Below are 16826 nucleotides of genomic sequence, written 5' to 3' on the forward strand. Positions count from 1 at the left end.
TCATGACCATGATTGTTCAAATTGTCCAAATGCTTTTGAGAATTGTGATGATGTTGAAAGCAATGTTTGTGAACAAGTGAATTGTTTCTAATAATAACATTGGACAAAGATTTGATGGTCCAAGGAATTTTGGGAATAGGAATTCTCACCAACAAGGTAATTTTGATAACTACAACAATGGTGGTTATTGGAATCAAGGAAATCAAGGTTTCCGAGGTAACTATAATAACCAAGGTTATAGTAATCAAAACCAAAGCCAAGGGTATGGAAATCAAGGCCAATCTCATGGCTTTGGTGGCCAACACCAAAATTTTGGTAACAATCAAGGCCGAGGTAATTAGAACAATCAAAATAGGGGAAATTTTCAAAACAACAATCAAAGGGGACCCCCACCCGGATTTGCTCCAAGACCTCAAGGAAATGGTGATAATTCTTATACTCAACCCCCATCTTCCAAGACTACCTTAGAGGAGATCATTGAGAACCAAACCAAGATTTTGAACACCTACATGTCGGTGAGTGATAAGAAATTCAATGAGATGATGACACACAACAAGATGCTTGAAACCCAAATTACTCAACTAGCCAACACTTTGAAAGATTGTACTAGCGCTTCTTCACTACCCTCTTAAGGAGTTAATCCTAAGAAAACCCATTTATTCTATCAACACAAGGAGTGGAAAAGTGCTTGAAGAGAGAGTTTCTAGGAATAGTGAGGAGGATGAGAGGAAGAGTGATTGTGACTCAAGTGAGGAAAAAGAGAAAGATGTGTCAAAGAGTGTGAGCAAGGAGGAAGTCCTTGAGAAAAAGAAGAGTGTTGGAGAGTGTAAGAGGAAGTGAGAAAACCCGGCCTTCCATATCCCTAAAAGTTTATGAGGAACAAATTAGATGAACAATTTGGGAGATTTCTTGACATGTTGAAGGAGGTCCATCTTTCTATCCCTCTTACCGAAGCTATGACCCAAATGCTTAGATATTCCAAATTCCTTAAGGATATATTGAGTGGCAAGAGAGAGTGCAATGAGTTAGATTTGGTAGAGCTTGGTGAGTTTTGTAGTGCTTTCACTCACAATGACTTACCAAAGAAGATGAAAGATCCGGGAAATTTCTCTATTCCTTGCAAGATCAAGAGTAAGTTGTTTGAAAATGCTTTGTGTGACTTAGGTGCTAGTTTTAGCATTATGCCTTACTCGGCGTTCAAGAAGCTTAAGCTAGGAGAACTTCTTCCTACGAACATAACCTTGCAATTGGCCGATAGATCTATTAAGTTTCCAAAAGGAAGAGTTGAAGATGTTCCCCTAGGGATTGGTGGTTTCACAATTCCCATAGTTTATTGTGCTAGAAATTGAGGAGGATGACCACATTCCTATTATTCTAGGGAGACCATTCTTAGCTACTTCGGGTGCTCTAATAGATGTTAAGGGCGGTCGTATCACTTTGAGAGTTGGTAATAAAAAAGAGAGTTTTAAGCTAAAACCAATGCATGAATCCTTGTCTTTTGTGAAAGAAGTCATGAATGATAATTCCCCTCGCTCCATTGATAATGTTTGTGTGATTAATTCTTCAACTAACGGTGTTCATAAGATTTTTGATGATGTGCTTGTGAAGTTTGATGCCATGAAAGTTAGTGAGGAAGAAAAGCTTTCAAATGCTATGGACGAAGAGGTTATTGACATTCCGCATTGGTTTGAGCTTTGCCCTCAAGAGGAGGAGGATGATTCAATGGATATAGATGGTGTGAAACTATAGGGAATATTTCAAGAATTACCCCAAACTTGAACCCCACTGTGATCATACACTAAAGTACGGTGGCGTCCAAAGAGAAAGAAGATAGAGCAAAAGAGTCGCCAACAAGTTTTAGGAACTTGTAAATCGTTCACGAGGTGAAGCTTACACCCCTTAACGATCCAGGAGATCGTTAACTCCAATAGGCCTGGAACCATGACTGGTAGTTCGGGGATGAAGGTACAAATCCAACCTAAAAGAGATTGAACCTTCCCTAATAATAGGCCTCTACTTTATTCTAATTGTATTCATGTGTGCTTTCTGACTAACATGCAATCAATAGGTTGAACCCTAAACCTGTTTATCTATGTTGGTTGAATTTTAGTGCACAAATAAATCTATTATTGGCAATCACTTGAATTATAATCATATTAACCCTAAACAAGATTATTAATTATCTTATCAAGCGTGATTACAAGTACCAATTCCCTTTAAACATGCATAAACGTGTGATCAAGCAATAACAATAAATATATATCAAGCAACATCATCATAATAAATTATATATAAGTTATCTGTCAATTAACAAATAACATGAAATAATTTATAAATTAACAAATTACGTGAAACAATTCGTAAATTAACATCATAATCATAATCATAATCATGTTAAAGCATAATATTAATAGCAAGATCCTAGCATGTCACTAAGCAATAAAAATCAAAGCTTTAGCCCTAACATGATACTAACATGCTATTAGGAAGAAAATAGGAAGTATCGCAGGAATCACAACTGTCATATTTAATATTAAAAATTATAGCTATTACTCTAAACATGATACTAGGAAGATCAAAACGCCCTAACATGACACTAGGAATCATAATAACGACCTAAACATCATTTCTATATCATAATATCAATAAATCAATTAAAGCACTTACTTGGATGTTTCGTATCTCTTTCTAATAACAATATACACACGTTAGTAACTTCAAGGAAAATAATAAATCAAATAATTAAATTAAAATAATTGAAAGAGAGATTTGGGACCAAACCTTCAGAAATTAAAACCTTTCACGTCTAGGGCGAAGGTAACTTTGAACAACGCTAGGTGTTTCTAAATCTTGTGAATGCGGAATTTTGTATGAGAAAAGCTAGGAGTGAGAGAGAATAAGCTTTAGCTTAGAGAGAGAAGAGAATTAGAAAACTAGAGGGTTGATGATAGAAAACCGAGATTTTAGGAGGATATTTATAGAGAAAATCAGCCGGATGTGATAAAAAACGAATCAGAGTTTCGACGAGAATAAAACACGATTGGCGCCAGACGCTGGACATTAGCGCCAGGCGCTGAAGGTTAGCGTTAGGCGCCAAGCCTTAGCGCCAAGCGCTAATGCTTGTCGTCAGGCGCTAATAATCAGTTTCACGCGTTTTCTTAATTTTGATAAAATTTTACCGTACAGAAGGGAAAAATCGTATTTTCCTTTAAAACACTTCTTTTATTCTGATTAAAACTCTAAAAAGTCAACCAAAGTCAATTTATCAATGCTAATTGAATTAGGAATGAAAAGAACCTTCTAGAAGAATCTAGAAGACTAAAATCAATTCTAATTGCATTATTAATGATAAATCCATATTAGGCCCTCCTCTAGATCATTGGGCCGCACATAAAATTCAAACTGGGCCCAGTTTAGTAATTTGGCCATAACTTCCTCATTATTCATCGGAATTGGGCTTATAATATATCGTTGGAAAGCTCTTTTCAAGCCCCATCCAGCTACACCATTATTGGACCCTTGATATGGACCAAACCAAACTAGATTGGCTGTTTTCTTAAAATAGGTTTTCAAAACAGAGAGAAAGAAAAGAAATAAAAACTATCCGCAACACTAGACTTTCCACACTTTTACTTCATTCGATTATGATTCGACATGAAAGGTACACATCACCGGGTTTGGTTTTGTGGAGACACAAATGGGTGTCTACAGAAACCGTCTACAAAAAGAAACAAGGTCAAGAAGAAAGCAAGAGCTTCGAGGAAGAAGAGAATGAGATTGAAGTTGAAAAATGACAAGGTTATTTTTAAAGTGCAGGCAAGTGAAGTCTTGTCAAGCAACAATGAGAGGTTGCTTAAAAATGAAGGAGAAGTTGTTCTATCTGCTACCTTGGACAAGGTGGTGTTCTTTGACCCTCCATGATTTGGAGGAAGGGTCGAGCTTAGGACCATAAGCAAGCGCTTCCCGAGAGGCAACCCGGAGATTTCTAACCTTTCGAGCCCCGTTCTCTTCACCTTAATTTTGCTGAACTGAAATTATTTTGACTGAACTGAAATTATTTTTGCTGAACATAAATTATTTTTACTGAACTTAAATTAATTTTACTGAACTGAAATTATTTTTGCTGAACTGAAATTATTTTAACTAATTTTCTATTATAATTCTTCTTTAATAAAACTGAATTTTGCTTAACTAAACTTATTTTTACTAAACTGAAATTAATTTTACTGAACTGAACTTATTTTTACTGAACTGAAATTATATTTACTTAATATTATTTTTTAAGGTGAAGAGAACAGGGCCCTCCTTTTGTTTTCTATTTTCTTAATTTTCTTTATTTTATTTTCTTTTATTTCACTTGTTTTTCTTTTGGAATTATAGGGTAATTCATGGAGATGGATTATTTTCTTTTGGAGCACGAGCATTGGATATGAGTTTTTTTTTTGTTTTTTTTTTGCGGTTTTCGTAGTGATGTATGTTCGATTTTATCGAATTTTTGAGGCAATAAGGGGTAAGAAATATTAGTGATGTAAGATTGGGAAATTGTGCTTAAGTTTGGAGAAAATTTGAACTTTGTGAGTTCATCGGGGTCTACCATTATTTTAGGGGTGTTGAACCCACATTCTTCATGTTTAGAAAACTGATTGTTACGATGGGTTCAAAAATCCCGGGATGATATTGAATGATAAGCCCACAGATGAACGCACCAAAGAAGCAAAAGGTCGAGCTAGCTAGTGGCGCAGGCGCTCCAGGGGAGTGCGCGGCCGCGCGCGACACAGGCACGGGCACGCAGCCTGGCCGCGCGGGCGCACACCTCTGCAGGTCTAGCCTTATTTTTTCTTCTTTTCCTCATTTCTTCTTCTTCCCTATCTCATTCATACGCACACTCCTCTCACATTTCTCTTGAAACCGCTCAAACCCTAACCCCATTCATCAAATTTCATCAAAAAATCAACAAATTTTCAATAAAAAATCATCAATTCTTTCCACATTTTCATCCTTTTCAACAAAAACTACACTATTTTCATCGATTGCAAGCTTCAATATCTCTCATCCATTGTTGTTTTTTCGTTTGTGAGGGAATTAGTGGCCAAAGCTTTTTCAATCTTGCATCTTTTATGGTATAAACATCCTTTTTTACTCTTAAATGTATAATTATATCATATAATTGCAAGTATTGGACTGTTGATAATTGTGAATAGTAGTAGTATGAATTTTGGTAATTTTGATGATTGATATTGAACTTTTGTTAATTATATGTGTTGTTGTTGATTGTTATTGCCTCACATTGTGTTGTTTGATGTTTGTGTAGCTAAATTGATCGTAATTGTTGAGAATTGTTGAGGTTGGAATTTTGGTAGTGCTACATTGATATTGTTAAGCATTGGTTCTTGGTTCCTTTGTGATTGGTGTATGGTTGGAATGCATTTGTTGACTTGAATTGGTGGTGATTGTATAACTTTGGGATTGATTGATTTTGGTAGTGAGTTGTTGCTTGACGATATTGGTAAAGGAGTTTGATTGAGGCATTCTAAATTGCTGGTTGGAGTTTCTTGTTGTGATTGTGGTATATTGTGATTGGATTGTTGAGCTACTATCTTTGAGAATTCACCTGTCTAAACACATCAAAAACCTCCTCAAGAAACGAAAAACCAATGTAACCGTCGAAGAACCCGCTCCTTCCCCCTCTACCTCGTCAACCTACCCCTATCCCCAAACTACGAATTACTGACCCCATTCAAAAATCTAGATACACCAAACTCAAAGAAAACCGTTCCCTTAAACCTTCCTGACACTACTTCCAAGCAGACATGATTAAGTTGGGAATTGATGAAGATTTAAGGGAATTGCTTAACAACCTTCGTATGGGATCTTTCGTGAGTCAGAGCTTCCGTACCTATGTTCAACCGACTTTGGAGTTCTTGTCCACGGTTGACTTGTGGTGGCCGAGGGTGGTTACTACCGTGTTCGGTTGATCAAAGGTTAGATATATAGGTCGTTAAGCTACTACCCTAATCAAATTAATCATTTATAATACCTAAACCTACACTAAACTAGTTAGTGGCAAGTAAAGGGTCGAACCACTAGGGAAGCACACTAATTCAACATCAATACTCACTAATGCAAGAGTGAAAAGGGGATTGTTTTTGTTGGTTTTATTGAGTAAGAACACTAAAACTACAAATAAGCAAGAAAATGATGATTAAAATCAAGGGAAAATGACGCTAGGGATACGAGGGTGTCCAATATGATTAGAAAGAGGGGAATAATGGTGATTATCATGAAACACATGCCAAAGAACACAAGATTCTACCTAAACAATTCATTCTCATGCAATAGTCTAGGCAAATCAATGAAAGAGGTCTACACTCATAAGGATCATTCTCATGCATCCTATTAGTTACAATCAAATCAAGAGAATAAAGAAGCACAATCCATAAAAACTCCACTTTAATAACTAATTCTCATGCAATCATTAAAATAGAGATGATCTTAATCTAGTTCAAATCACTTTCATGCATTTAAACTAGAAAACATCAAATAGAGATCAACAATAATCTCAAGCTATTAAAAATCATGTCTTTCATCAATTTATGGCATAAGTTCAATCCAACCATCATCATTCATCCAATATCTAATGATGATTATCTATCTAATGTGTTTGTTAAGTTGTGTATAGAAAGAACAAGTTATACTTGGAACAGGATACAAGGAACCTGAGCAGTCACATATATATATATAAGGAACCTGAGCAATATATGATAAGCAATAGAGAAACAAGAACAATGATGAGTGTTATGGTTGATAAACATGGTGATGGTTAAAGAATCATGAAGGTAACTATGTAAATAGGTGTTTGCATATGTTAGCTTCAAAAGGTAAGTACACTATGCATACATGAGTTGTATATGTGTAGGAGTATTTACATAAGCTGTAAGTTTAATTAGTTCTCTCACTTGAAGTTTGTTTATGACAAACAAACTTCAATCTAATGTTTCTCTTAAGTGTTTATGTGAAGACAGGAACTGACTTAGGTGAAGTCAATGGGTTGGAACATAGAAGACTTCAAGAGGAACAAGAGAGAATGAATGAACCTAAAGCAGGTTCTCCCATGAGAACCAAACCAAGAAGGAACCTGAAGGTATTCTCTAACAAGATCCAGAAGGAACTTTCGGCAGGCTTTCTCACGAAAGCCGGAGCATGTTCCCTAACAGGTACATGAAGAGTTCCCTAACAGGAACTTAGTTCTCTAACAAGAACTATCTAAGTTCCCTAACAGGAACTTGCCCCGATATCTAGAATACATCAATACTACAAGATTCCAGAACAAGAGTTTCAAAGAAACAACATGAAGACGGAGAAATCGAAGTATATCGATCTAGGATTCATGTAAGTATGTTGGACATAAAAGTCAGTCTGGAACAAGTCTAAATAACCAAGGTGAACTCGTGATAGTCAATGAAATTAGAGTTACTGACTTGTCAGGAACTCAGAGACTGTCAGAGTTCCGAAACCTAATCGGAACTTAGGTCTGCACGTCGTTAAAGGTCACAAGTCAAATTTAATAATATAAATATTTACCTAATACGTGCATATCTTTTAGGGATTTGGTTTTACAGAATAAAAATATTTATTTTCTAATAAATCCCTTTTGGAAAAAGATAAGTTATTTTTGGAAAATATTTTCAATAAAATAAGTTTTAAATAAAATCTAATTTTATGGAAAGTATATCTTTTGTTAAAAGATATGGTAAATATATCTTTTGTAAAAAGATATGGTAAGTATATCTTTTGTTAAAAGATATATTAGTATATTTGGAAAATATAAGATTTAGATAAAATCTTATTTTATGGTAAATATATCTTATTATTATTGATTGAATATATTCTTAACAAAAGATATATTTTTGGAAAACTTATTTTTGGAAAATATCTTTTATTTCTATCTTTTAATAAAACTTATCTTTTACGAAAAGAATAATTTGGGTGTACTATAAATATGCTCATATGTATTCATTCAAAGTCGAGGTTGACGAAGTGCAGTGGTCGTGCTTAATGGTTTCATCCTTCACCACGAAGCTAAGTCAAACCTCCAGGTCGAAGTTCCAGTCAGGTTCCAGTTACAGTTCGTCCAGTAAGTTCCAGACAGATCTTGAAGTGTCCAGCATATTAGTTTTATCTCTTTATTCATTGGTATGTATTTAGAGTTATTCTTTGAGATCTTGTAATTGGGAAAAAGGGTTTTGAGTGTTTTATGTATTGGGGTGTGAGAGTTCGTGAGGATTCTCGTTATAATTATTTTGTAAGAGTGCAATGTATGAGCTTCTAGGTGAGGCCGATTGAGCTTCTAGTGTGAGGCCGAGTGGGTAGTACTTTGGTAGTACGAGTAGTTTTGTACTTAGGTGGTACAAGTAGTTTGTACTTTGGCAGTACGTGTAGTACTTTGGTGGTACGAGTGAATCTAAGTGTGGTACTTAGATTGGGTAGGATAGGATCCTATCAAGTAGCAAGTCCAGTGAGGAACTTGTGAAATAAGGGTCCGTGTATAATAGGTTGTAACTTGGTGTTTGCCCTATTATAGTGAAGTGTGTTTGAAATCCCTAAGGTAGGGTCGAGGTTTTACTTCCAGTTGGGCCCTGGATGGTTTCCTCGTAAAATCCGCTTTGCATTGTCTAAGTTCCTAACAGCAATCAGTTTTATATTCCGCGAAAAGTAGGCACTAGGAACATACTACAATTCACCCCCCCCCCCTCTTGTAGTATATCATCCGAATTAACACACCCCCTTCCCCTAGAAAAAAGATTAGCCTAGAGAAAGGAGATTAAACATAATATCAAAACTAGAAACAAACTCAAGAAACTCAAAACAAAACATGATTAAAAACAATGAAAACAATAATAACTAGATGAACTAAAAAGATTAACAAAAATAAGCAACAATAAAGCAAATAAATAAAACTAAAGGAAAGGATTAGAGATTACTAAAGAAAGGATTAATGAAAGATGAAAACTTGAAGTCTTGGTTGATTGAAGATTAAACTTGAAAAAGTTGAATACCATAAGGAAATTTGAGTAAAAATCTACTTTCTCTCTCTAAAATTATCTAATCTACCCTAAGAGAGATAGAAGCTCTCCTAAAACTAGAGAAAAAGATCTAATAATCTCCCCCCAAGTCCCGTCCAAAAACAAGCCTCGAATATAAATAGATACGCGCAAAAACGCTGAACTGGGCTCGTTGTGCACCCGCGCACGGTAGATGTGCGCCCGCGCACGGTATCTGTGCGCCCGCGCAAGGGAGTGTGCACCCGCGTAAGGCGGCTGCGCGCCCGCGCCTTTGTGGGTTGGGGCTTGCTGGCTGAGTTGTGCGCTTGCGCGCCTTGGGTGTGCGCCTTGGGTGTGCGCCCGCACAAGGGAGTGTGCACCCGCGCACAGGTTGCACACAACCCGCGCAAATATCTCTCTGCCTCGATTCTGAAATTTACATCCTTCTGCGCGGGTTCTGACAGAGTTGCGCGCCCGCGCACATTTTGCGCTCCCTCGCACCTTGCTTCTTCGATTCTACTCTCGCGCTTACTTGTCCTCTTCTTTGCAATCCAAGACTTCAAATACCTAAGCACAAGCACCAAGGGAAGCAATAAGGTAAAGGCAACGGTGAAAACACGCAATAAAGGGAAGCATTTAAGCATATACGCGATTTTATTTAAAACACATTGAGACATGTATAAACGCATTATTTGAACAAAACAACTACAAAACACCTCAAGACAAGCTAAAACAAAGCATAAACACTACCCTAAGAATGACATAAATGTCACTTATCAAACTAAAAACTTAAAATATAAACATAGAAAATAAGAGAAATTTAAATAAATTAATAAAATAAGCTAAAAACTATTAAAAACTACTAAAATACATAAAATAGAGATCAAATAAGGAAAATAAGAAAAAGAGTGAAATAAAGCGTAAAACTAGGGAAATTATTAGAAACTAAACTGGAAAATAAGCATAAAAATACCCTAAAAGTGACATAAAAGTCACTTATCATCGGTTTCAGCTCTTCAACATTCAATTTGATCAAACCCTTAAAGAGTTCAATGCGGCCCTAGACTTCGATCCAAACTCAGATATTTTGGATCCCAAGCTCTTTTTCAATGATGAATATGATCAAAATTCATGGTGGGACGACATTTCTGGGTGTGGTGACTTTGTGACCCGGTATGCCAAGATTAGTAAGGTGTACCAGCCATGTCTCCGGGTTCTCCATCGGCTTTTGGGGTATTCGGTGTTTCTGAAGCAAGAGTTGGGAAAGATGAGTCAGTTGGAGCTTCGGATTCTTTGGGTGGCTACTCGTGCGGAGTACCAAGGTTGCCTAAATTTGGGGTACACTTTTTTCAAGTATTGCCAAGATTTGCAAGATAGGGATTCCGGCGAGATCCTTTGTGGGAGCATGGTCACAAGGCTAGTGACTAACCTTGAGCTCGGGCACTATTTGCCGTCTTGCACTTCGGTGGGGGATGTTGATTCTCTCTACCTCGATGTCCGGCAACTGAAGCAAATCCAGTTCTAAGCAACGAATGATGACGACGAGGTGTTTGATTGGCTAAGGGATAACGCACATTAGTGCTATCTCCCTAACCCCTCCTTGACTTCTCTCCACCGCGAGAATGTGGCAAACATTTGGCATGACTCCAAAAGTCACCGCCCTCCCTACTATGATGATGATGAGGAGATGGGTGAAGAAGAGGAAGAAGAGCCGCAACAACAACAACAACAACAACAACAACAACAACAACAACAACAACAACAACAACAACAACAACAACAACAACAACAACAACAACAACAACAACAACAACAACAACAACATCATCATCATCAAGAGCAACATCACCAATTTGATAACTCCGACTTGGATGCCCTTAGTGCTCAAATGAAGGGCATGCAAATCCGGTTGGAGGGCATGTATGATCAAGACTTTGAGGCCCTCTATTCTCATATGAGAGGGATTTCGGAGATGCAACAAGGTATGTTTCTCCAACAACAACATTTGTATGTTGCGGGTGTTAACCTGGGAAACATCACTCCTCCAATTAACTACCCTTACTTTCCACCTCAATATGGTCCTATACCATCTTTTGGGGGTGATGGGCCCACGTACCCATATTGGCAAGGATCCCCAAGGTCCAACACCGAGACTCGCTCATTCCCTGATGAGCATGGTAACTATGATTACCATGTTCCCGGTGGGAGCAACTTTAGGGGTGATCCTAACTACCCCTATGTACACCCCGACCACCCACTACCGCTCGCCTTGCGAGAGCAATTCACTCCCCTTGCCCCTTGGCAACAAGATAACTTTAGGGGGCATTATGGTTGGCCCACCCGGTTACACCGGGGGATGGGATCCTTATGGTCCCCCATCCGGGTTATCCTATGATGGGGATAACAATTATGGCACCGGGCCGAGTGGTAGTGGTAGCTAGTTCCCTCATTTTTGTTCCATGTGCCTCCATCCCTTGCCTTATGTATGCTTGCTTTGTATTGATGGGATGATGAGATGTATCTATGATTATCTTGGGGGAATTTTTTCTTTTCTTAGGGTTTGTCTCGGTGGCCAATTTATTGTTGAAACTCACCTTTTTTCTTTGCCTCTTTGTATGATATTCTCTTTCTTGATTCCTCTTTGATGGTGTTTCCTCATTCTTGATCTTCTTGTTGTTGTGATGATGATGCGTAAGTTGCTCCCTAGAATCCAAACCCCTAATATCCAAATCCCATGAATCCAAACCCTTGAATCCAAATTTTGTATATTAGTACTTTGTTGATTAGTTAGATGTTTAGTTGGTTCTTTAGTTCTTATTTTCTTATTTTTGCTTTCTTGATAGTTTAGTTTCGCTTATTTTTGCTTTCTTTTCTTTTTTTCTTTTCTTTTCTTTTGTTTTGAAGTTACTAACCGTTTCTTTGTCTATAGTTCTCTTTTCCATTTTTGTTCTCTAATGGCTTTAATGATGATGCTTTGTTTCTTGGAGCATCATGAGGTGGTTGATTCTTCACCATACTATTTTAGCATTGCTCGGAAGCCAGTGAGATCTTTCTTATTTTTCTTTATCTCTTTTATTTTCTTGGATGCATAGTTTAGGATTAGTTTTAGGAAAAGTTGAATGGTTTGAGGATGGACGCTTCTAACACCTAGAGTGTTTGGGATCATTGGCGATGTTGTCATTTGATTAGTTGTTTGTTGATTGGGAATTACATGTTTGTGGCATGTTGGTAGTTGCTTCCTATGGTCGATTTGACACCTATAGTGAGTTTTTGCTACATCCATGTGAGGTTCATCATTTTTCAAGCCTTCTACATATATTGCATGAGTGGCATGGATCCTTGACTATTGCGGACATAATCTTGAATCTTGACTCATAATTCTCAAACACGAGACCGAACCATCTAGAGAGGACAAAGGCATCTTTTCGGGGTGGTAATTTTTCTTTTTCTAGGTTTAATCTTCTTTATTTTAGTTCATTGGGTTTACATTTGCCTTCTTGCTAACCATTTGAGCCTTTTCCCTTCTTTTCAAACCACATCTTTAGAACTTTGAGCCTTTTGTTTCTTTTTGTTCCATTTTTGTTTTTGTGAAGCAAATGGCCATGTTTTTGGAGTTTGTGGTACACAAGTATGGATATTGGTTCCTTTTGTCAGCAAGCTTGTGATTTGTGTATATTTCGTGAATAATAGCAAATGATTGATGGAAAAAGCCGTCCTAGGTGTAAAAAGGCAAGGACTTAATAAATGCATAATTGTAAAAGTCGTCCTAAGTTAAAGAGGCATGGACATTTGCTTTGAAAGAATTGAAAATAAAAAAAAAATAAAAAAAAAAAAGAATAGAAAATAAGAAAAATCAAAAATATTTTGATGTGATTCTTTTCCCCTTTTCAAGCATTGAGGACAATGCTTCCTTAAAGCTTGGGGGGGGGAAGCGTTTACGCTTTTGGTATATGATATATCCAATTTATGTAGTGTTTTACCCCCGTCCCGCAGTCATAATTAGTAGTGTTTTTGGCTCTTTAGGGCCACTTTTATTACTAATTTGTGTTTTCTAGTGTTTTCGTAGTTTTAGTTGTATTTTACAGGAAATTGCACTTTTGGAGCATTTTCCTGGGTTTTTATGGATCAACTACGGAAGCTAGAAGGACACGACCACTCTTGAAGCCCAGGATCAGTGAGAACCGATGATTAAGGGCTCGGTATGAGATACCGGGGCTATTGGATCGATTAATCAAGACCCGATGAGGAAACTTAGATTGGGCCGAGGAATTGAGCCCAATCGAAATCCAAGCCTCGAAGAAGAAGACCGGGCCCGATCGGGCAAGCATACGCCCGATCCGGCGGCTACGCGCATAAGGACCCTCAAGGAAGAGGCGCGCCCGATCGGGTGAGCGTAAGCTCGATCGGGTGCGGCACACCAGTAGCGGGCAAGGCAAAAAGGCGGGCCCGATCGGGCGGCCCTTCGCCCGATCGGGCGCGTGTTTTTCTCAGAGCTGATTAGATTAGTTTTAATTTTTGTTTTGAGGAATGTTTAAGTATGAATTATGTACGTAATTTTGGATTACCTTCTTCTTTAGATTCTCTCTCTCTACTTAGGATATTTCTCTCTCTTAAATTCTCTCTCAACTTTTGTTCTTTATTACTTTCATTAATCCAGATTTCTTTTGGTAACAATTTCTTCTCTTTTAATTTCAGCTATTTTATTTACTTCTTTGATTATGCTTTTATTTTTTTATTTTATTAGTTTAGTTATAATGATGCTTGAGTAGTTTTATTTCTAGGGTTTATGGGGATCTAATAAATGATATGAAGGGGTAATTTTGTGATTGTTAATTATCAATGCTTGGTTAATTTCCTATTGATCGATTTAATGCTATGCAATTAGGTTTGGCCAGATTTAATTGTATGAGTTTAGCAATATTAATTCGAGATTCGACATATGAGAATTGATGTTTAGGCTTAGTTTCAATAGACGAACTAATTTATAAATGGTTAAGTCGAGATTCGACAGATGAGATTTAATACCGGTAAATTAACTCTGTGATTATAATACGTAGCAAAAGCCCTTTATACTCTGATTAATCAATGCTTGATGATTGCTTATTATGATTTACCCTGGAATATTGTTTATTAGTGAACCTATGCCGTAGGTCTTTTAATATTTGATTTTCTCCCTATTTTATTTCTTCCGACCTTATTCTATGTATTATAGAATTTATTCCCAAAAATATTGGTTACTTAGATAATTTAGATTATAATAATTAATTAGGAGTAGAAAGACTTGTTTCCCTGTGGAGATCGACCCTACTTCCCTATATACTTTAGTTAGAGGACTTAGGTATTTACTTTTGATTAGGGGATACAACTTTACCCTGTCAAAATTTGGAGCCGTTGCCGGGGAAACGGTTTTATTTTTATTTTCTGATTATTTTTGTAGTCTAGATTATCCCCTTTTGTCTTAGAGAACGTTAGTTCTTTGAGGCAATTCTCATATTTGTCTTTTAGTTTCTTGTTTATGCCCAGGTGTTCCAGATCAGGTTACATCCCATTCGATCCTGAGATCGAGCGATCTTTTCATAGGCAAAGGAAAATCTATAGACAAATTCTGGCGGGTTCCGAGGAGGACAACAGTCGAAGAGATCCTCCCTCTGATTCTAGTGACACAGATATTCCTTCAAATTCAGAATCAGAGATGACGGCCCAGAAGAAACTCAGTGATTACTCGCAGCCGAAGCTCACAGATTTTCCGCACCTTACTCCCACTCCGGCACTAGATGGAGTTCAATTCGAAATCAAGCCCCAATTTATCACTATGATAGAGAGGAAGCAATTTAGTGGAGCTAAGGGTGAAGATCCTAATCTTCACATTGCAGATTTCTGCCAATATTGTAACACCATTAGACAAGCCGGGGTCACGCAAGACCAAATCAGGGAGATTCTTTTTCCTTTTTCATTATGTGGCAAAGCTAAATTATGGTTTAATGGTTTGAATAGAACTGCACTTGGTATTACTGACTGGGAAACTCTTGCTTTGAATTTCTATAATAAATACTATCCTGCAGAGAGAACAGCAGTACTAAGGAGTGTTATTCAGAACTTCGCTCAAGAGGCCGACGAAATGCTATATGAGGCTTGGGAGAGGTTCAAGGATCTACAGAGAGAGTGCCCCCACCACAATCTAGCACAATGGAAATTGATCCAAGCATTCTATAATGGACTTGGAAATTCTTCTAAATCAGTGCTAGATTCTGCAACTAGTGGGAGGTTCATGAATTTAAATGTGGACGATGCAGGACAGGTTATCGAAGACATGGCAATACACAATTCCCAATATGGGAATCCGAGAGGGTTTGCAAATAAAGGAAAACATAATGTCGATTCCATATCCTTTTTGCAAGCTCAATTAACGTCTATTTGTCAAAAATTAGATAATCTTACTGTTGCTCCTAACTCTGTAGCTAATGTTTCTGCTGTTGCTAACAATGAAGCTTTTTGTGAAATTGTGGAATTGTAGGTCATTGGGATCAAGACTGTAGGAGCTCTATGAAACAAGTTAATACCTTTCAAATCTATAGGCAGAATAACCCATATTCCAATTCCTACAATGCCGGTTATAGGAACCATCAATATCTTTCATACCGGAGCACCAATGTACAAAACCCTCCACCTCCACAACAACCACAACAGCAAACCCCACCACAGCAAAAATATTATCAACCTAATTCCGGCCAGAAAAGCCAAGCATCACCCTCATCATCTTCCGACCCTGCCATGACAGAAATTAGAGCAATGCTTGCCAATATGCAAAAGCATATGGAGAGTAGGGATGCGCAAATTGATTCCATTTTAGACCATAATAAAATCATGGACAATCAAATTGCACAGCTTTGATCTACCCTACAATCCCGTCAGTAGGGAGCTCTACCATCACAACCTATCCATCCTACAGATCATGCCAATGCAATCACTCTAAGGAGTGATTCACATTATGATGGACCTCCTATGCCAAAGAAAGATAGACCAGTTCCTGATCTAGATTCCTCTATACCAAACGCTAATCCTGCTAGCCCTGTAGGGCTACAAATAGATACTAACTCTACTAATGTTTCTGTGCAGGGTAAATCACAGGATAAGGGAGGAGATGTGTAGAGCCCGGTTATCAAACTTTTATTCCCTAATAGACAACTGAAGAGTAAGTTTGATAAACAATTCGGTAAGTTTTTAGAGGTTGTGAAAAACCTACAGGTAACAGTTCCTTTCACTGACTTAATCACTCAAGTTCCTGCTTATGCTAAATTTATGAAAGACATTCTGACTAGGAAAAGGGCCTTTAATGAAGTAGAAACTGTAGCTTTCACAGAGGAGTGTATAGCTTTATTACAAAACAAATCCCCTCCTAAATTAAAGGATCCCGATAGTTTTTCTATCCCTTGTCATATAGGGAATGTTTTTATTGATAAAGCTTTGTGTGATTTGGGTGCTAGTGTCAGTGTCATGTCGTCGTCTGTCTGTGCTAAACTTAATATGGGAGAATTAAAAGTTACTAATATAACTTTGCAAATGGCAGATCGTTCGGTAAAATACCCTTTAGGTATTTTAGAGGACGTCCCTGTCAGAGTTGGTAAATTTTTTATTCCTGTTGATTTTATTGTGTTAGACATGGCAGAGGATACGCAAATACCCATTATATTAGGTAGGCCTTTTCTCCATACTGCAGGAGCAATTATTGATGTTAAAAATGGTAAACTAACCCTTTCTGTAGGTGACGACAATGTTACTTTTAAT

General features: G+C 37.4%; 1 protein-coding gene across 1 annotated transcript; it reads left to right on the forward strand.

Moving 5' to 3' along the window:
- Nucleotides 1-872: 872 nt before the first annotated feature.
- On the forward strand, nt 873-1349 carry LOC145557528 (uncharacterized). The gene has a single exon (XM_081618702.1). It carries the CDS (start codon nt 873-875, stop codon nt 1347-1349), a length of 477 nt encoding a protein of 158 aa, XP_081474828.1.
- The last annotated feature ends 15477 nt before the right edge of the window (nt 1350-16826 follow it).

Source organism: Chenopodium album, chromosome 9 (genome assembly GCF_948465745.1).
Source record: "Chenopodium album chromosome 9, dcCheAlbu1.1, whole genome shotgun sequence".
Taxonomy (NCBI): domain Eukaryota; kingdom Viridiplantae; phylum Streptophyta; class Magnoliopsida; order Caryophyllales; family Amaranthaceae; genus Chenopodium; species Chenopodium album.